The 22,720-nt window shown below is 38.6% G+C and overlaps 1 protein-coding gene across 3 annotated transcripts in view; it reads right to left on the reverse strand.

Moving 5' to 3' along the window:
* Positions 1-13,383: 13,383 nt before the first annotated feature.
* The window catches only part of ELF1 (E74 like ETS transcription factor 1), a gene marked incomplete at both ends in the record, with an annotated part of 52,459 nt that continues 43,122 nt past the window's right edge, over positions 13,384-22,720 (reverse strand). For all 3 annotated transcript variants that reach the window (XM_079722035.1, XM_079722034.1, XM_079722033.1), the window contains 2 exons: positions 13,384-13,978; positions 21,421-21,864. In XM_079722035.1, the coding sequence (XP_079578161.1) occupies positions 13,384-13,978; positions 21,421-21,864 (1,039 nt within the window). The remainder of the gene's footprint in view (positions 13,979-21,420; positions 21,865-22,720) is intronic.

Below are 22,720 nucleotides of genomic sequence, written 5' to 3' on the forward strand. Positions count from 1 at the left end.
CTCTAATAGACACCGTTACCGCTGCTGGAGCTGCTGCTACCGACGTTACCAGCTCCGCCGCCGCCCAAGGGGGAAACTTCTGGAGAAACACCAACCGAGCTTCCGTCCTACGTAGCCAATGAGCAGCCATGCAGCGTGCCGCGAGGGGAGGGGAGGTGAAGCGCGGGCGCGGGTTGGGCTGGGACCGTGGAGGACCGACTCTCCTGGCCCGCCCCGCCCCCACCCCCGGCCGGTGAGCAGCCTTCAGGCCCCGCCCCCTGCAGCCACGGTTACGCAGGCCTTGGCGTAACCCAGTCCCAGCGGGCACCCACACAGCCGCTGAGCCTCCGTGGGTGGTAGGTCGAACGGACGTTTGTGTCGTACTGTTATCGCTCAGGAACGTGTGGCGTTTGGGGTCGTTTGTATTTCTGTTAATAATAACACAAGGCACATCGAGCTCCCTTTTCTCTGCAGCTCTCATCATGGCTCCCGGAGGCAGCCAAGCTTTTCGTGGCCCGTGACGTTCTCGGCTACGTGTTCTTTTCCGGGAGCGAGTTCCGGATGGCGCGGCGATGCCGGGATCTTGGCGCTGGGAACCCTAAAGGACTCGGACTCGCCGGAAGTCGCTCCGCCCTTGCAGAGGCTGGACTGGAGGAAGCCTTTTGGTTCCGGTGCGGGTGGACTGTTCCTTTCCCCAGAACGACACAGGCCCAGGCTTTCTTCCTACTTGGCTTCCCAGACAGAAGAAAAACGTGTTCCATCCGAAGGCACTGAAGGGAGAATGGGGGCCTGAATTTGTCTCAGTGCTGCTTTACTTTCCATCTCGTTGGTCAGGCCCTCCCTCACCGCCCTTTGACCCGTGCAATTCAGATAGAAGAAACTTCCAGCAAGTTCCACGGGAGGGGAATGGGGGCGGGGTGGGGAGCAGGAAGGAGTGGGAGTGAGCGGCTCTCAGTAGAGGTAAACAAGTAACTGAACTCGAATGTCTGCCACTTCCAGAATCTAAACTAAGTCCTGGGATTCAATGATGTTAACGCCTTACAGAAACTTAAGCCAATTTTGTTCTAAGTGCTAAAACCAAAGAAGGGCAATAGTCTGTGATGTGATAGCAACAAGGGACGCAGCCGAATATAAGGTATACGGATGGAATCCTCAAATATGTTGTACCGGAACCTCAATCTGGAAAGATGAATTTGAATTAGTGAAGGAAATGGAAAAGGCAATTCAGACAGAATAGGCTGAATGTCAGAAAGTGATCATGTGAACTCTGAAACTGGTAGAGCTAAAATTCAAGCTAGAAGCAGACTGCCTGGGTGGAGAGGCAGGTAAATGCCAGGTCATAAAGGGCTAGTTGTAATCTGCTGAGAAGTTTGGATGTAATTATCTTAAAGATGCTAACCCGTTATAGGATTTTTACTCAAAAAAGGCAGTAACAGTTAAATTTACATTTTTATGTTTGTTATTCTATCTGTACTATGGAAGAATGATTAAAGGGAAAAGAACAGTTGTTGGGAGACAACTGCTGTATTACAGGCCAAGTGACTCTTAAATAGGGCAGTGATTGTAGGGGATCGTAAGAATTACAGAAACAATTGAGGTAAAACTGTCTGGGTTGCTTATCTCGCCTTTTGTGATCAGTGCTTTTTGTATCATATGTAAGGGCTTGCCTGCTCCAAAGCCATGAGGATAGTCACCTGTGTTTTCTTCTAGTTGCTTGACTATTTTACCTTTCACAGACAGGTTTATTCATTTTTATGAAAGGTAGGAAGTTGGGATCAAGTTTCCTTTTCCCCCCTTATGGATAGCCGATTGACCCAGCCCTACTTGCTGAAAACGCTGTCATTTGCCATTTCCCCCACTAAATAATTATGGCACCTTTGTTGTAAAGTAGATGACCACATGTATGAGGGTCTGTTTCCAGGTTCTCATTACGTTGGTCTGTCTAACCTTGTCCCACACTATCTTAATGTAGCTTTATAAGTCTTGAAGCCCTATAACTTTTTCTTAAAGATTGCCTTGGCTAGTCAAAGGCCTTTGTATTTACATTTTATACACTTTATAGAACTTATTTCCATTTACTTATAAGTTTTAGAAAGAACCTGTTAATTAAAAAAAAAAAAAAGAACCCCCCAAGACAAAAAAATCCTGCTAGGATTTTAACTGGGCTTGCATTGAATCTATAGATCAATCTATTTGGGGAAAACTGATCCTAATTTTTTTTTTTTTTTTTCTTTTGTGGTACGCGGGCCTCTCCCATTGCAGAGCACAGGCTCCGGACGCGCAGGCTCAGCGGCCATGGCTCACAGGCCTAGCCGCTCTGCGGCATGTGGGATCTTCCCGGACTGGGGCACGAACCCGTGTCCCCTGCATCGACAGGCAGACTCTCAACCACTGCGCCACCAGGGAAGCCCCTAATTTTTTTTAATTGAAGTATAGTTAATTTACAACGTTGTATTACTTTTTGGTGTACACAGACTGATTCAGATACAGATAGATGGATATTCTTTTTCATTTCCATTGTAGTTTATTACAAGATATTGAATATAGTTCCCTATGCTATGCAGTAGTTTATCTGTTTTATATATAGTAGCTTGTATCTGCTAACCCCAACTCCTAATTTTTCCCTCCCCACATCTTCCCCCTTTGGTAACCATAAGTTTGTTTTCTATGTCTGTGAATCAGTTTCTGTTTTGTAAATAAGTTCATTTGTATCATATTTTATTTTATTTTATTTTTTTTATTTATTTATTTATTTATTTTTGCGTTAAGCGGGCGTCTCACTGCTGTGGCCTCTCCCGTTGCGGAGCAAAGGCTCTGGACGCGCAGGCTCAGCGGCCATGGCTCACGGGCCGAGCCGCTCCGCAGCATGTGGGATCTTCCTGGACTGGGGCACGAACCCGTATCCCCTGCAGTGGCAGGCAGACTCTCAACCACTGCGCCACCAGGGAAGCCCCTGTATCATATTTTAGATTCCACATATTAAGTGATATCATATGATATTTGCCTTTGTCTGACTTACCTCACTTAGTATGGTAGTCTCTATACCCATCCATGTTGCTGCAAATGGCATTATTTCATTCTTTTTTATGGCTGAGTAGTATTCCATTGTATATCTGTATACCACGTCTTTATCCATTCATCTGTTGATGGACATTTAGGTTGCCTCCATTTCTTTTGTTTCTGACATTTTTATGTTGATTCCTCCAATCCATGAATATAATACACCCCTCCATTTATTTAAGTGGTCTTTAATTTTTCTCAGCAGTGTTTTGTAGGTTACAGTGTAGAAGTCTTACATATCTTTCATTAGATTTATTCTTGGGTATCTGAGGGGTTTTGTGCTTTTTAAATGGCATTCTAAATTTTTAATATTTGTTGCTAGTGTATAGAAATGCTGCTGGTTTTTACATATTGACCTTATATTCAACCATCTTGCTAAGTTCCCTTACTATTTCTAATACTTTGTAGACTCTTTTAGAATTTCAGTCATCACAGTGTCTTGTGATCTGTGACAGATGGTTTAACATCTTCCTGTGCAATCATTATACCTTTTACTTTTCTTGGTGGTTGTCACTGGCTAGGATGTCTCCTATAGTGTTGAGTAAAAGTAGTGATGATGGACTTCCTATCTTGATTGTAACATTAGGGAGAAAGCATTCAATATGAAATGCTTTTTCTGCCTTTATTGAAATGTCCATGTGTATTTTTTCTTTAATAAGTTAATGTTAATTACTTTGGTTGATTTTCAGATGTTCTCTAAATGGCCAATACGCATATGAAAAGAAGTTGTACATCAATAGCTATATCAGGGACAGTAAAATCATAATTTGGTACTAAACACTCCCACCAAAATGGCTAAAATTAAAAGGAATTCCAGTGCCAAGCATTGGCAAGGATATGGAGCACCTGAAACTTTCACGTATTGCTAGGGAGAGTATGGTATAGCTACTTTAGAAAACTTTGACACTATCTACTAAAACTAGTCATACATGTACCCTGTTGCCCAGTAATTCTACCACTAGGCATATGCCCAAGAGAAAATAATACTTATGTTTGTGTACAAGAATATTAATTGCAGCCATTATTCACAGTAGCAAAAACTGGAAATAACCTAAATGTCCTTTCACAGAAGAAAAATACTAGAGAGCAAAGACTAAGAATGAACTACCAGTACACACAACAATATGGGTGAACCTCACATACATAATGTTGAGCTAAAGAAGCCAGACAGAGTACATCCTGGTTGATTCCATTTATATGAAAGTAAAAAACATTGTGAGGGACGTCACAGAGTGATCTCCTGGCTGGGAAGGGCCATGAGGAAGACTTCCTGATGTGGGAAATGTTATATATCTTGACTAGGGTGACAATTACAGTAATGTAGTCACATGTCAAATTTTTTCAATTTATACACTAAGATTTGTGCACTGAAAAACAGAAAGATGGATCAATGGAACAGGATAGAAAGCCCAGAGATAAACCCATGCACATATGGTCACCTTATCTTTGATAAAGGAGGCAGGAATGTACAGTGGAGAAAGGACAGCCTCTTCAATAAGTGGTGCTGGGAAAACTGGACAGGGACATGTAAAAGTATGAGATTAGATCACTCCCTAACACCATACACAAAAATAAACTCAAAATGGATTAAAGACCTAAATGTAAGTCCAGGTACTATCAAACTCTTAGAGGAAAACATAGGCAGAACACTCTATGACATAAATCACAGCAAGATCCTTTTTGACCCACCTCCTAGAGAAATGGAAATAAACACAAAAATAAACACATGGGACCTAATGAAACTTAAAAGCTTTTGCACGGCAAAGGAAACCATAAACAAGACCAAAAGGCAACCCTCAGAATGGGAGAAAATATTTGCAAATGAAGCAACTGACAAAGGATTAATCTCAAATTTATAAGCAGCTCATGCAGCTCAATAACAAAACAACCCAATCCAAAAATGGGCATAAGACCTAAACAGACATTTCTCCACAGAAGATATACAGACTGCCAACAAACACATGAAAGAATGCTCAACATCATTAATCATTAGAGAAATGCAAATCAAAACTACAATGAGATATCATCTCACACCAGTCAGAATGGCCATCTTCAAAAAATCTAGAAACAATAAATGCTGGAGAGGGTGTGTAGAAAAGGGAACACTCTTGCACTGCTGGTGGGAATGTGAATTGGTACAGCCACTATGGAGAACAGTATGGAGGTTCCTTAAAAAACTAAAAATAGAACTACCATATGACCCAGCAATCCCACTACTGGGCATATACCCTGAGAAAACCATAATTCAAAAAGAGTCATGTACCAAAATGTTCATTGCAGCCCTATTTACAATAGCCCAGAGATGGAAACAACCTAAGTGTCCATCATCGGATGAATGGATAAAGAAGATGTGGCACATATATACAATGGAATATTACTCAGCCATAAAAAGAAACGAAACTGAGCTATTTGTAATGAGGTGGATAGACCTAGAGTCTGTCATACAGAGTGAAGTAAGTCGGAAAGAGAAAGACAAATACCGTATGCTAACACATATATATGGAATTTAAGAAGAAAAAAAATGTCATGAAGAACCTAGGGGTAAGACAGGAATAAAGACACAGACCTACTAGAGAATGGACTTGAGGATATGGGGAGGGGGAAGGGTAAGCTGTGACAAAGCGAAAGAGAGGCATGGACATATATACACTACCAAACGTAAGGTAGATAGCTAGTGGGAAGCAGCTGCATAGCACAGGGAGATCAGCTCGGTGCTTTGTGACCGCCTGGAGGGGTGGGATAGGGAGGGTGTGAGGGAGACGCAAGAGGGAGGGGATATGGGAACATATGTATATGTATAACTGATTCACTTTGTTATAAAGCAGAAAGTAACACACCATTGTGAAGCAATTATACTCCAATAAAGATGTAAAAATAAATAAATAAATTTATGAAGAAAAGTAGGCATGCATTAAATACTAATATGGAATGATCACCATGATGTATTTTTTAAAAAAGTTGTACATAAGACATATTTTGTTTTTACTGTATGTTTTTACTGAATGATCTATTCCCCATCCCAAGGCAAGCATGAATAAAATTAGGTTAAATGTAAAAAAAAAAAAAAAAAAAAGATTTGTGCACTTTATGCTTCAATAAAATAGGGGGAAAGATTAAAACAAAGTCAGCAATGAAGAATCAGAATCTGAAATTTTTAAAATGATATTTACAATAGCATTAAATATTAAATACTGAAAATTAAATCTGACAAAAGATGTGCAAAACATATACATTGAGAATTACAAAATATTGCTGAGAGAAATTAAAGACACTTAAACAAATGGAGAGATATTCTATGCTCATGATTCAGACTTAAGATGTCAGTTCTTCCCAAACTGATCTATTGATTCAACCCAATGCCAATCAAAATCCCAAAGGCTTTTTCCATTTTATAAGCTGACAAACTGATTCTGAAATTTAAATAGAAATGCAAAAGACTCAGAATAGCCAAATCAACTTTGAAAAATAACAGAGTTGGAGAACTAACACTACTTGATTTCAACACATCAATCTTGTGTATTGGTAGAAAGATAGACAAATCAATAGCACAGAAAAGAGAGTCCATAGATTCATATGTGTATGAACAACTGATTTTAAGCAAAGGTCCAAAGGTAATTTCAGGGCAGAAAGGACAGTTGAAAAAGATAGTCTTTTCAGACTTTTCAATTGAAAAGGATAATCTTTTCAACAAATTGGATATACAAAAGCAAAAAAGTGAACTTCAATATATACCTTGCACCATCTACAAAAACTAACTCAAAATGGATCATGGACCTAAATGGTAAAACTGTAAAACTTACAGAAAAAAAGATCGTTGTGTCCTTGGGTTAGACAAAGCTTTCTTAGATATGACACCAAAAGCATCATCCATAAAAAGTTGATAAACTTTATGAAAATTTAGAAGTTTCTGCACTTTGAAGGTATTTGTGAATCATATATCTGATGAAGAGCTAGCATTCAGAATATATAGTTCTCAAAACTCAGTAATAAGAAAACAAGGGAATTTTTAAATGGGCAAAAAAAAAAAAAACTGAACAATCATTTCATCAAAGAAGATACATGGATGTCAAGTGAGCTCATGAAAATTGCTCAAAATCATTAGTTATTAGGGAAATGTAAATTAAAACCACAATGCGATACTACTACACACCCATTAAAATGGCAAAAATATTGAATATAAAAGACCATGTTGAAGAGGATGTAGAGCAACTGAAAGCCTCATACACTGCTGGTGGGAATGTAAGAGGGTAGAACCATCGTATGACCTAGCCAGACCACTCTTAGGTACTTGTTCAACAGATATGAAAATAGATGTCCAATATAGAGATTTGTACAGGAATATTCCTAACAGCTTTAATGATAACAGCTGAAGACTAGAAACAACCCAAATGTCCATTAACAGGTGAATGGATAAACTGTAGTATGTCCATGTAATAGAATACTATAAGAAAACAAGGGAATTTTTTCAGCAGTAACAGGAAAAATATGCTGATACAGACTACAACATGGATGAATCTCAAAAAAGTTAACACTATGTGCAAGCAGCCAGACCCCCCCCCAAAATAGCACATGTTATATGACTCCATTTATTTAAAATACTAGAAAATGCAAACTAATATAATCTATGTAGACAGCAGATCAGCAGGAAGGGAGTGGTTACAAAGGGGCACAAGGAAACTTTTAGGCTAACGTTCACCAAACATGAGTTCACTACTTGATTATGGCGATGATTTCATGAGTTTATACTCTATTTAAATATGTGCCATTTATTGTACGTCAATTATAGCTCTATAAAGCTATTTGTAAAACAAGCTCGGAGCTGTAGGTAAGAATTGATAGTCATTGGCACACAGATGGTGGTTACCAACATGAGAACATGAACATAAAAACAGGTAAGGAGAACATGTATGTAGCTTAGTCACATATTTAGTATCTATGGAGTACTGTACCTACTATGTGGAGATATTACAGTAGGGACTGAGGGTACTAAAATGACTACAGTCTTGGCTCTTTATAATGTAGTGTTGGAATCACACATACCAGCAGTCAATTATTATAGTGTCATCTGTGCCCAAATGAGAAACTAAAAGGCTCTATGACAGTAGAGGGAAAGTTTTAAGAACTCAGAGAAAGCTCTCAGAGGAAGTAATGTCTAAGCTGAGGCCTGAAGAACAGATAGAATTTAGCGAAATAGAATGAGAGCAACTGTGCCAAGCAGAGTGACAGCAAGTGCAGAGGTCTGGAAAGTAAAGGGAGCTCAAAGAGTTGGCAAGTACAGCGTTTAGGGCTGTTCATTTGCATAAGCCCCTTCAAACCCTCTGAGTTGGTATTCTACTTTTCTGTTTTTCCTAAGTAAGTTCCTCTCACCCATCCAACCGCCGAGCTGTGTACCCCATAAAAATCTAGATTTGCCCTGATAGAGGACATCGGTCATTCTTTTGGGCAGCCAGTCACGTAAATTGGTAGCTAGTTAACGCAAAGAGTCAAGGAAGGACCTTGGTTATTCTCTTTAGATGCAAATTCTATTCTCTCAAATTTCTGAAGCAGTAGAGACAGTGGTACAAAGCTCGGTGTTTAGGTGCTTGGCAACAGTGGCTACAAGTGGACCAGTTGTGCAATATGGTTTTGCGATTTGTTTAACTGTGTGACTCAGACTGACCCCGATTCTCTAGTCTTTTTGTCTGTTCTGTAAACTGCATGATATTCTTCTAATAAAATTTCTTTTGTGCTGAAAACCAGAATCCATCTCTGTTGCTAACGACCAAGAACCCAAACTGATAAGACAGTTTGGTATTTGGAAGTGGAATGCTACAAAACAGACTCTAGTATGTATCACCCACCAGATGGAAAAGAAAGGATGGAAGGCACTGAAGACAACTACTCCAGACTGGGAAAATGGTGACCCTGAGACAGGACATCAAACTCACACCATCAAGAAATGTATTCTAAAGCTGAGAAGCCTTGGAAAGAGATTTATTCCCAGTGCTCATGCTGGTGTGGCAGTGGAGGACAAGAAAGCAGGGGCCACAGCTGATCTGAAACAGAGGACTGCAAATCACCTTGAAGACCCTAGTCATGAAACTGGATCAAGTAGCTGGATGACACTTCGGCTGATCTCTCTTTAGGAGAGAAATCATGCTTCCTGTAGGTGTGAGCATTTTTGGAAGTATATGTATGGGAAGAAGGCTGTGTATAGATGACAGTAGACTATATCATTCCTCCCTTATTCCTTGCTATGGAGTCCAATTTTGTTTGACTGTCCATCTCCCCAACACATGACTAAGTCATCTATGGTAATCCTGCTTCCTTGGCCAGCACTTGGTTTAGGAAGGGGTATATACGACCAGCCTAGCCAATGAGCTCTGAAGAGATGGCTGCTCAGGGTGCTCTGGGAAAGGTCTCCTTACTGATAAACAGAAACATAGAAGAACTACTGCAGCTATCTTGCCACCACAGCTGAAGCCATCCGGCAAACTAAACCAAAATACTGAGAAAAGCAGAAAGATGGAAGAAATCTGGTTGCTCAGTATCACCACTGTGCTCCTGAATTAACAAACCTGGAAACCTCTGAACTTTAGACTTCTAATTTTGTACTATTAATAATTTTGAATAGGGTTTTTTGGTTCCTTGCAATTGAAAGCATCCAAATCCTATCTGACAGTATGGAGAGTAAAATTTGAAGATAAGGCTGGTGGGATCAAGGAGAGGTGAAACCATGCAGGGCCTCAAATCCAGCTGAGGATAGTAAGAAACCACTGAATGGCTTGATACAATTAAATGCACCCCTGTTGCACTGGGGAAGAACACACTGAAGGGGAACAAGGTGCAGAAAACAGAGAAGGAGAACAGTGATCTTTAGATAAAACCTGGGGGAACTCCAACCTTTGAAAAAGTCTCTGGAGCAACCCAAGAGGAACACTAAGAAATTATTATAAAGGCAGGAAGAGGACAGGAAAGAGTTGGGCACAAAAGTAAAGGCAATAGAGAGTTAAAGGAACAGTGAGTTATAAAAGGTTATCAAATATTGGAGAGGCCAAGAAAGAGAAGGGGAGGAATTTGGCAATATGGAAATTGATTCCTTTTTAGTGACTTTTGCAACAGTAATTTCAGGGTAATAGGGCAAATGTACTACTACAGTGGGTTAAAGAATGAATGGATTAATGTCCACTGACAGACGAATGGATAAAGAAGATGTGGTACATATATACAATGGAATATTACTCAGCCATCAAAAAGAATGAGATAATGTCATTTGCAGCAACATGGATGGACCTATAGATTATCATACTAAGCGAAGTAAATCAGAAAGAAATACCATATGATATCACTTATATGTGGCATCTAAAATATGGTATAAATCAACATCTACGAAATAAAAACAGACTCACAGATACAGAGAACAGACTTGTGGTTGCCAAGGAGCGGTGTGGGGGGGTAGGGGAGGGAAGGAATGGGAGTTTGGGATTAGCAGAGGCAAACTATTACATATGGCATGTTTAAACAACAAGGTCATACTGGATAGCACAGGGAACTATTTTCAATACTCTGTGACACACCACAGTGGAAAAGAGTATGAAAAAGATATAGGGATTTCCTTGGTGGTCCAGTGGTTAAGACTCCACACTTCCACTGCAGGGGGCGCGGGTCCGGCTCCTGGTCGGGATCCCACATGCCGAGTGGCCAAAAAAAGAAGGAATATATAAATTTATAACTGAGTCACTTTGCAGTATAGAAGAAATTAACACTGTACATCAACTATACTTCAATGAAATTTTTAAGAAAAAGAATGAATGGAAAGTGAGGAAAGCAGCAAGTTTATAAGTTAAGGACAGTGACAGTAACACTGCAGGTACTTCCTTAATACATGTTGAATCAATGATTTGATGTAGAAAGGCCACATACTGAGTAAGAGTTATGTCCCTGTTCAGGAGTTCAGTATTGGGAGATTATATTAGGGGATGCATGGCTAGAGTTCTAATGGAGGAAAACTTTTCCTAGATCCTCTTAGGGTCCCTGGCTGGGCCTAAAACTCAAACTGACAAAGACATTAAAGAAGAAAAGCATACAAATTTATTTAAGTTTTCCATGACATGGGAGCCTCCATAAGGAAATGAAGACTCAAAGAAATGGTTAAGCCTGAACATTTTTATACTAGGTTTGATGAAGAATGGAAAGTCATAGAAAAACAATGAAACAGAAGGGTATGAGCTAAGGGTAGTAAACTGAAGAAAACTCGCAAGGTCTATTACTTCAGATTCTTCTCTGTTTCCCTCCATCTTCAGAGATAAGAATGCTCCTTTAAAAATCATATTTGGGGGGCTTCCCTGGTGGCGCAGTGATTGAGGGTCCGCCTGCCAATACAGGGGACAAGGGTTCGTGCCCCGGTCCGGGAAGATCCCACATGCTGCGGAGCGGCTGGGCCCATGAGCCATGGCCGCTGAGCCTGCGCGTCCGGAGCCTGTGCTCCGCAACGGGGAGAGGCCACAACAGTGAGAGGCCCGCGGATCGCAAAAAAAAAAAAAAAAAAAAAAAATTCATATTTGGGAAGAATATTAGCTGACATGAGGAAATGAATAAGTGGAAGTTACTACTGGGTATAGGCATATTGGATTGAGATTTTAATTTTGTTACATTCTTCTGTTTCTGTGTTTTCCAAGTTTAACAATTAACTGATCTAATTTCTAATTAGAAAACTAGTTTTTTAGAGTGTGTTTAATATTATTGCTGGGAACATTTTATTTTCTAATTTTTGGAGCTTTGTAATCCATTGTGTCGTGTCCGGAAACTGCCATTTGGCATGGTAGAAAGGAAAAATGAGAGGATAACATTCTGCAATTCTAATCTGACTAATGGAGGCTGTTATATAAACGTTTAATAACACTGTAATACTAGCAACATTGTCTGTATACTTGTTCTTAAGGAACATTTTCTTGAAAACAAAAACACAGAATTTTTACATGATTTATTTAATAATAAACCAATTAAAGATACAAAAACGTTTAGAGGATTCCAAAATTTAAATTTTTGTTTAAATACAAATTCACTCTGTAACATGAAAACATATAACATTAGACCTCTAAACATGATTCTTTCATCTACAAAAATTTCTTTTTGCTATACTAGAAAACTTGCAGAAAACAATTTTTCTTGTGAAATTAAATGTACATTATTTACAGTTGAAAAAGTAATCTAAAAACTATTTCATTTCAGAAACTGGGATATATAATGTATATCTTTGTATGCAATTCCCCCTCCCCCCACTCTCAATAAAAAAAATATCCAAAATATAAAGCAATTATGCTTTTATAGCAACTGACTACTCAGCCAGCTTAGCCCAAGCCTTGGTTGCTTTCTGGGGCCTTAAAGAACCCTGACTCTTTCAGAATAGCAGTATATCATTTAGCACTCAGCAACATGTTTTTTACTAGTGGACCACAGTGCACAGTGGCCTAAAGAGTTAATGAACAAAGTATTTAGGAGGAATTCAGGTTCAGAGCAAATCTTAACAGGTAACAGAAAAATGAATTTTGTAGGGTCATTAATTTTTCTGCAATATTTTAGCTATATTTACAGTAGGAGATAAGCTTAAAACATAGGGCTTAGAATCGTAAAATTTAGAACTAGATAGGAAATTGGAGATCATCTAATCTAATCCAATACATCCCTCCTCTTATGATGCCCAGAAAGATCAAGTGGCTTGCCCAAGGTTACACAACTAGTTAGTAGGAGAGCCACTTTTAGGCCGATGCTTTTATATTGTCCTGCTTCTGAAACAGGTTCAGCCATATCATGGGCACATTTCGATTTTTAATGTTATATTTTACATAATCATAGTTCAATATACAGTGCAACAAACTAAAGTCGATCTAAGTGAAATCATAATTTTAACAAGGCATAAAATAGGTGTCTTGCATTTGAAAGAGTCAAGACTTAACCTATACAAGTGGAATGAAAATAGCTCCTATATAAATTTCCTGATGTCATATTTAAGTACTGTATTTACAGAAGAATCAGAAAAGCTAATACGATGTAAAATTTAAAAAGAAACTTTAAAAATGCATATGATATAACCACTGAAAAAAACCTCACAAGAATGTCTTCATAGTATAAAACGCCTGTTCCTTCACAATTGAATTCTGAAACATTTGAAGAACAAAAAGAAACACTTGGGTTTTCCTCCCCTCATCTAACAAAGTCAAAATTAACTCTAAGTTATTATTTTTAACAAGTAACTATAAAATTAGGAACATTTGGAGAATTTACCTTAGAATCAATCAATAGTTTGCATACAACTGAAAATGTTCAATTAAAAAACCACCATCTGTAATTCCTTTGGTATATTACTTAGAAAGAGTTGGGTTCCAGCAGTTCGTTTTTTATAGCTACCTGAGAGGTAAATCCATTGGATACCACCATCACATAAGGCTGTGACTGCTGCTCAGTTTCCCCAGTGCCTTCTTTCAAATTATCTTCAACCTCCTTTTTCTCTACTTCCTGTATATGAGTTTTTGTTTCTTGAGCTTTGATAACTGAAGTGATTACAGTGCCAGGTGGGTGAGTAACCAGTTGTGAATTGCGAGGAGAAAAGGTCACCACAGGTGTGGTAGCACTGAAGGACGGAGATGAAGCCACGCTGACGGTTCCATTGCAAATGGACTGAACATTGCTAGTAAGAACCTGCTGTACGTGGGCAGGACTCAGGACAATGGAAGGAGGAGAGCCCGGCTTCTGCGACTGGAGCACAACATTTTCTTTCAGTACTGTCATGGGCTGTGACGATGGAATGGCTTGTAAGATAAATTTCTGAGATCCAGCACCTGATGATGGATCTGTGCTGGCTATAACTGTTGTGATTGGCACTGTCTGAAGTGTTACTGTGTGCAAATGCTGATTCCCAGGAGATACAACCACAGGAACTTGGGCTGGAGCTTGTATAGTCCTATTGAGATTATGAAATAAAAGTGAGGAAATTAGCATATTCTACATTGTTTAAAACTTAACATTTGACAACTCACTTTGACAAAACATGAGTTATTCATTTCAAATGCTCCTTCCCATATTTTCAAAACAACATAAACATTGTGCCAGACCCTGCATGAAACACTCTACATTCAGAAATGCCCAACACAAAACTCTCAGTCCATTAACTATGATACCATCTGGTGGGAAAAAAAAATAAGTCTATACGAAGCGCTATATTAACACAAATGGGGAAGCAATTTTGTTGGGGGAGGAGGATATCAAAATGTTTCCCAAGGAAGTTGGGAAGCTGCCTGAAAGAAAATTAGGGACTTTTAAATAAACATATTGGACTCACTATCATTTTAATATTTGAGGGGTGATGTCATCAATATACCCAACCAAATTACCAAACTTCACATGATTATAATTGTTTTCAACTTGTTTTTCTATATATAGAGAGAAAACGCTCAATTAACTAAAATAAAAAACAATCTTAAATGTATATGAGACAGAATTATTAGAAGAATTTTAAGAGTTCATGGTTCATATTACATAAAACAAGTCATGAATATAATTAACTCATGAGGGTTCTTTAACCTGGCAGACAGAACAAAAACTAAGGCCAACCCTTGGCAAAAATAGAGGCGTGTTTTAGCAGTTTTCTCAGCTCAAGTAATTTTCACGAATTTTTGTCATAAAGATACAATTTTAACATAAAATCCTTTAACGTGGGCTTCCCTGGTGGCGCAGTGGTTGAGAGTCCGCCTGCTGATGCAGGGGACACGGGTTCGTGCCCCGGTCCAGGAAGATCCCACATGCCACAGAGCGGCTGGGCCCATGAGCCATGGCCGCTGAGCCTGACGTCCGGAGCCTGTGCTCCGCAACAGGAGAGGCCACAACAGTGAGAGGCCCGCATACCGCAAAAAAAATTTTTTAAATCCTTTAACGTAAAATCCAGTTTATGTAAGGTTGTTAATTCCACTTATTGAAGAAAAGAGGTACATAAATGATATTATAAGTCAATCTAATTTTAAAAGTTCACAGCTGTGAAGTTTACAGTTATGGCCATTGTTAATATAAAACAAATGCTGTTGAAAAAACTTAGCATCTGGATCTCAACTGTGTTTCCTCTGAATTCTATAAAGCTATCTTACAAAAGAGAGATGATTGCTACTCCAAATGGCTAGGAGCTGGATTAGTCCCCGTAAACCAAATGTTAATTATTGCCAGGAGACTATCACAGGTAAATTTTAGCAAGTTACAATTATGTGGCCTGTCACATGTGAGAAATGAAATTCTGGAGGAGAAGACAAATGGGCTAGATGGAAAGATGACTCAGCACAACTCAGAAGTTCAAAGGAAGCAGAAAGACACACGATAACTGGAGCCCACCCATACGTGTAGGATACTGATTCCCAAGTTCAGTTTGCCACCATAGTCACCACTGTGAGTAGTAGTCTACAGCAGGAGATCGGCGGCTCTCTTGAAGGACACCGCTAAAAGAGAATATAGGTCAGGTAATGAAGATTTAATAGGCTGGCAGGGTATGGCCAGATGTACTAATACTATTGGGCAGGAAGGGATGAGTGGGAAGGATACAGAATAACTTCGGGAACTAGGGCACTTTTCCAAAATACACTGTGCTCCCTTCTTTCCTGCCCACCTGAATCAGGATATCCTGGGTGGAATCTAAGCCTGCAAATGGTAGCTGACAGATACCATTTTTTAAATAAAAAAGACCCAAGGGCTTCCCATGCCAAGAGTTCATGTACATGTATGCATAGATAAAATAGAACTTGGCATATAGGAAGCACACAGATTATATCTATAAATATGTATAGCCTTGCCACCCTATAAGTATTATCTCTATTTTTCATATGAAAAAATTAATGCACAAAGTAGTTGAACAGCTTGCATAAGGTGAGCAGTTAGATAAGAAAAGGGGTCATTCAACTGCAGAGCCTATGTGCTTAACCATTACAACATACTGTCACTTCTTAAGTCCTGAATAACTTCAGCCAAAGATGAATACTTTCTATTAGATCTTTAAACTGTGGGGAGTTAACAACCTTTAATACACACCCCTCCCCTTCCTCTTTCCTTCTCTCAGATGTGGCATGAGCAATAATGTACTTGGAAAATTTCCGTATTGCTCATCAGGGCTACCACTAGACTTTCAATGCTTTTACTCAAGTCAGAAAAAGATGTCCCTTTCCTGAACACCTGACTGCCATCTGCTAGAAAATAACACCTGACTGCCATCTGCCAGAAAATATATATACTGAGACATATATATAGATAGATAGATATCTGCAATGTAAATATATTAGCTTATTTGAACAAATTCTAAAACAATAAATTTTCACTAATAAAAAATTCAGAGATTAAAGGATTAAATATTACACAGCCTTTTTCTAAACACAGGAATTTTACATTATTTCTTTTCTTAGTTAATGATTAAACTGTCAGTTGTGTCTCATATTATACAACAAAGGTTATATTACAGTTAACTACCTTTAAAAAGCTTAAGCTGCTTGTAACCAACTGGTACAATATTGGTCATTTAAAATTCCTCAAACTTTCTGAAGCTAAGAAACATATACAATATAATATTTGGCTTTTGTTGAATATCAGATGTCAGAAAGTGTCATTTAATTGTTACAACCACCTGTAAGCTTAAATAATATCATCTTCGTTTTACGGATGAGGAAACAGACTCAGAATAGTTAGTTAATGTGATCCAGCGTCACATCTAATAATTGACAAGGCTGGAGGGCGAGAAGGTTATGCCCACATTCTTCCTACTCCATCACACTGCTTTAAAATGTATAGTGTGTACATTATACATTTTTAGAGGCTAATTTATTTAAAAGACCCTAAGACAAACTATTAGTACTTGGATAAACATTATAGAGAAATAAGTTATACTGGGTTGGTATATGGACTTGCAGGTTTACCAAGTAACAACTTTAGGAAAATATTTTACCAGAGGTTTATTTTTGTGAAGCCAAAGTTAAAATTTGTACAACTGAGCATATATACCCTAAATCAATTAAGGAAAGTTTAATCAATTTTAACATAGATACAGCTGGCCTTCCATATCCACGGTCTCCACATCCACAGATTCCACTAACCTCTCTGTTGGAAAATATCCACGCCCCCCCCAAATTTCCAGAAAGTTCCAAAACACAAACCTTGAATTTGCCACATGCTGGCAACTATTTACATAGCACTTACACTGTTTTAGGTATTATAAGTAATCTAGAGATGATTTAAAGTATATGGGAGGGTGTATGGAGCTTATTTGCATATACTATGCCATTTTACATAAGGGGCTTGAGCATCCTCAGGTTTTGGACTCCAAAGGGGGTTCTGGAACCAATCTCCTGAGGATACTGAGGGATAACTCTATGTGCAATTATGTGAGATAAAAAGGAAAGAGCAAAGGAAAAAAATTGAGAAAAAATATGTTGCTACTTCATTGTAAGTAAGTGATAATTCATGTGATTATGTGAATTAACTGACAGTATGGCAACTCATTAAGTTCACTGCTTTAGACTAAACTGCTTGCATTAAAACACTATCTCCACCACTTACTAGAAGTGACCAGGCTCTGTGGCCTCTCTTGCCTCTGTTTCCTCAACTGTAAAACAGGAATATTACCTACACGTCACTGAGCAATAAGGATTTTCTATACATTAATATATGTAAAGTATATGAATATAGAGAGTTCTTTGAAAGTATCAGCTCTTGCTGTATATTAATTTAATAATTAATCTAAATTTAAGTCATAATCATTTGACTTTCCCTCAACTATAGAAAAAAATATTTCAAAGGTCTTTGATTTTATTAAAAAGTAGTCAAGAAAGATATAGCCGAATTTCTGTTACTTTTCTTAGGAGTGATAATATGATTATTTAGGATATCTCTATTCTTTTTTTTTTTTTCTGTGGTACGCGGGTCTCTCACTGTTGTGGCCTCCCCCTTGCGGAGCACAGGCTCCAGACGCACAGGCTCAGCAGCCATGGCTAATGGGCCCAGCCACTCTGCAGCATGTGGGATCTTCCCGGACCGGGGCACGAACCCGCGTCCCCTGCATCGGCAGGCGGACTCCCAACCACTGTGCCACCAGGGAAGCCCAGATGTCTCTATTCTTAAAGAGTGTACACTGAAGTATTTAGGGGTGAAATGTCATGGTGATGTCAACTGACTTGACAAATAGCCAAACAGGAAAAAAAGGGTATAAATAAATATAGAGAGGAAACAAATAAGGCAAAATGCTATCAACTGTGAATCCAGGTGGATGGTATAGGTGTTCAGTGTACTATTTCAACCTTCCCATATTGTGAAATTTCTCATAGTTAAAAGTTGGGATAATTACAATGAAAATAAGTAGGATTTAGGGGAGGAAAATAAAATATAACCAAATGAGAGAAGAATTTTTTCTTAAAGTCAAATGAATGATTAAGAATGTATGTGGGGCTTCCACAGTGGCATAGTGGCTAGGAATCCTCCTGCCAATGCAGGGGACACGGGTTCGAGCCCTGGTCCGGGAGGATCCCACATGCTGTGGAGCAACTGGGCCTGTGCGCCACAGCTGCTGAGCCTGCATTCACTCTAGAGCCTGCGAGCTGCAACTACTGAGGCACCTGGAGCCCGTGCTCTGCAATGGGGGGTGCCACTGCAATGAGAGGCCCACGCACCACAAGGAAGAGTAGCCCCCGCTCGCTGCAACTGGAGAAGGCCCGTGTGCAACAGCGAAGACCCAACGCAGCCAAAAATAAATAAATAAAATAAATTTATATAAAAAAAAGAATGTATGTGGATACATATGTACATTCATATAAATACATAATAATTTCTACAAGAAGAAATTGTGTTTTGGGAATTCCCCGCCGGTCCAGTGGTTAGTTCTCGGCGCTTTCACTGCCATGGGCCCGGGCTCAATCCCTGGTCAGGGAACTAAGATACCTCCCACAAGCCACACACCATGGTCAAAAAAAAAAAAGAAAAGAAAAAAACTGTCTTAAAGTTTGAAAAGTTAAATTTTGTATTTCTTCATTTTATAAGTAGTCCACTTAGAGAACTCATTATTCTAAAAGGAGATAAAGAATGATCATATACACTACTTCAAAATAAATTCTATAAATATGAAGGGGTGTTATATGTCAGACTATGTTAGGTGCTAGGAAAAGGACAATGAATAGAATCTAGCTCCTACAGATTTAAATGTATAGCAGGAGACAGGCATTAAAGTCACCTGAAACACCTGGTTTATGTACCAGAATGTGGTACAGGCAAGAAGTAAGCTTTAGCTGGAGAGCAAGGAAGGAATTATGAGTAGAGTGAGAGCTGGCAGTGGAGGCTCCAGAAATTGGACTGCACTCTGTGTGCAAAATAGATCTAACAAAAGCTGCAAGAAGGCGTTATCACGAATGCTGACTCTTGAGCCATTAAACAAAGAATGGCTCTGGTCAGAAACATCACATAATGATATGCATCGGTAATATGTAGGTTGCAAGAGAAAAAAATAGGAGAAACAGGAAGCAGACAGAGAGTCCACAGAACTCTGAGACTGTGGAAATGAAGATTCTGAAAGGTACACGAAAGACAGTTTGAAAATCAGAGGTAGGGAGTGTAATTACAATGTTTTAATATCTGGCAGTGAGTCTTACTCAGAAATTGACATTCAGAGTAATAAACTATCCAATATAATACACAATTTACTATCTTTCAGAGCTAAAGGTATGTGTTTTTGTTGTTCTTGTTGTTTTTCTTCTGGTTTGTTTTTATTCTCTAGGTCTAAAAAGGAAACTTTGATTAGAGATGCTAAAAAACAACTGAATCAGTCCAAGAAGGGAGTCCCAGTGATCAGCTGTGGCCATTGTATGTTTCATATCAACACAAATACATACAATGATAAGATGACAAAGAGCATAGAAACCAATGCGAGGAACCACATAATTTCCATTAGATATTCAGTCATCATAAGTAACCAATAGAACAAAGAGGAAAATAAAACATTAAAGGGAAAATATAGAGTTAAATAAGTACTTCTTTAATTAAGATGGAAAAAATGTGATCTTTATACTCCTTACAAGTCAACGATTTAAGAGAATTCAATTCTCTTAAATCAAACTTGTCAAAAGTTTAAATGGACCATACAAGGAAGACTGAATCGTCTATAAGTCTGTTTTGATTCTAGGTAATGTATACTTCAAGATCAATTGAACAAAAACCCAGCATTTATATTCTAGAATATACAACTGTAAGATTGAAGTCAGCTAATGAAAATAATCAAAGAATCATTTTTACTGGATTTGGAGGGGCTCCTATATTTTATTATGATTCATGTTCTGGAAATTCATGGCAGTAGATATGGAAAAACAGAACCTGAAAATGTCCATCTCATTTTCTGCCTTCCTCCCTTTTCCCCATTCTAAATCAGTCAAGACCAGTCCCAAGTGTCTGCAATAGAGCAGTCTAATTTGTTGTTTCATGTCTTTTCTGGGGTTATGAGGCAGACTTGATTTGATTAAACCACAAAACTATTCTTCCAAGTCTGCCACTCTAAAAGCCTGAAAAAGAGGACCTTCGATTCTTGGCCTCCAACCTGTTTGAACTTTAGAACTATTCTGGATACTATCTGAGAAGATAGTATCTTCCCAAAGACTAATGTGTATTTCTTAGAACTCAATGCATTTCAAAGGGGCATGATATGTAAATTTATGTTAAATTTTTACAGCTTCTACCTTTGTTTGAAAAAAGATCTGAAACTATTCTCTGGATTTTCTTATATGTGGATACCTTCTTATATGGATCAATTCAGTTACACAAAGCTATAGAGAACTGTTTCAAATTGATTGAATAACATCAAGTAATGTCAAAGTTTAAAAGTAAGGTATAGGGTCTTCCCTGGTGATGCAGTGGTTAAGAATCCGCCTGCCAATGCAGGGGACATGGGTTCGAACCCTGGTCCGGGAAGATCCCACATGCCGCGGAGCAACTAAGCCCATGCGCCACAACTACTGAGGCCACGCACCCAGAGCCCGTGCTCGGCAACGAGAAGCCACCACAGTGAGAAGCCCGCACACCACAACGAAGAGTAGCCCCTGCTCACCGCAACTAGAGAAAGCCCACGTGCAGCAACGAAGACCCAGTGCAGCCAAAGAGAAATAAAGTAAATAAATTTATAAAAAAAAAAAGAGTGCTTTAAAAAAAAATAAATAAATAAAAATAAGGAATCATTGATACAATCACAGGACTGATGCAACGCTGCTGAAACAATCTGTTGACCAAGAGTTCTAGCTTGACATGTATATAATTTTTATTTTCACTTCTGAATCCTGACACGTTTAACGACGACTCTGGTCAGAAACATCGCACAATGATCTGCACCAGTAAGTTTAGTTTTCTCACCTAATACTCTGAACGGAAGAATTTAATGTTTCATCCTGCATGCTACTGGTTGCTTCTCCTTCTGGAACAGCTTGTACTGGCTGTACTACATGAATAGTCCGGAAGAGCTGGGTAGGATATGGAGTCTGTGTGGACTGCATTGTCCTAAGAACCTCTGATGGCTGTGCAGGTTCCACAGGATCTTTGGGTTTTGCAGCTTTAGAATTCCCTGGTTTTAGAACTGTAGTGGCTCCTCCTTTTATCCCTGGACCTGAAGATACTCTCGATCGACTTGCCTGGTTCCTACTCGAAGTGGTTGTTGAAGACAGTGATGGATCTGAAGACTCTATGCTGGAACTTGGATCCTCATCATCTATATAAATAAGGTCTTTCGGCATATCCTTAAACTGATACACCAAGCGCTGACCTTCTACTTTTGCCAGAATACCCCTTTGGTAATAGTACCTATTCAAAGCAGAAATTTCATCAATATTGTATTCAGTTATACATAAACTAAAATAATATTCAACACAATAAAAATTTCCTAATCGTAAACAAAAGTTTAAAGCTAGAAACAAACAGGTGAGAAAAGACTTTCTAAATGAAGGGTAGTTATTTCTCTTCCATAGCTTACTGTAATTATAATGTCCCTAACCTGTTTAAATTTGCTTCAGTAAATCTGAAACAATTTTCTGTATAAAAGTTAATGATGTACAAATAGAAGTGATTCAAATTCTGTCATTTATTTTAATTAAATCAAGAACTTAAAAAGTGTGAGTTAAAAAATAAAATGTCAACTGTAACTAAATAGTTCTGGTTTAAAAAGGTTACCGAGTTCTCAGGTCACTGATATTTCTAATAAATCTTTCTCAGATATACCCAGATCCTGAAGACTAAATGACATGATCACAAGAAAAACAAACTAAAAGTGGGTTTAAGTGATACCTTTGTTCAACATTTTCACAATGGCTAATATTATGCTTGAAGCATTAATTTATTCCAACACAATATATTACACATCATACCTGAGATTCATGTTTAAAAATGCACCCTCTTATTCAGTACCTGCATTACTACTAGTTGTTACTTTGTGCTGAACTTAAGTTTAATGACTCAAAACATGTGAGCCTTGTGGTCAATTTACAATTTCTGATGACAGCTTAACATCTTCTGATCCCTTCATAAATAAAATATCTCGTTTGCATGAAGATTTGGGGGGAGGAAGGAGAACATTCTCCCAGATTGGAATAAGATTTCAACTTAAATACATACTCATTTCTATAAGTAGTGTGGTTTTAGACCTTCAACAATAAAATTCACC

This window comes from Hyperoodon ampullatus (assembly GCF_949752795.1).
Source record: "Hyperoodon ampullatus genome assembly, chromosome: 16".
Classification (NCBI taxonomy): Eukaryota; Metazoa; Chordata; class Mammalia; order Artiodactyla; family Ziphiidae; genus Hyperoodon; species Hyperoodon ampullatus.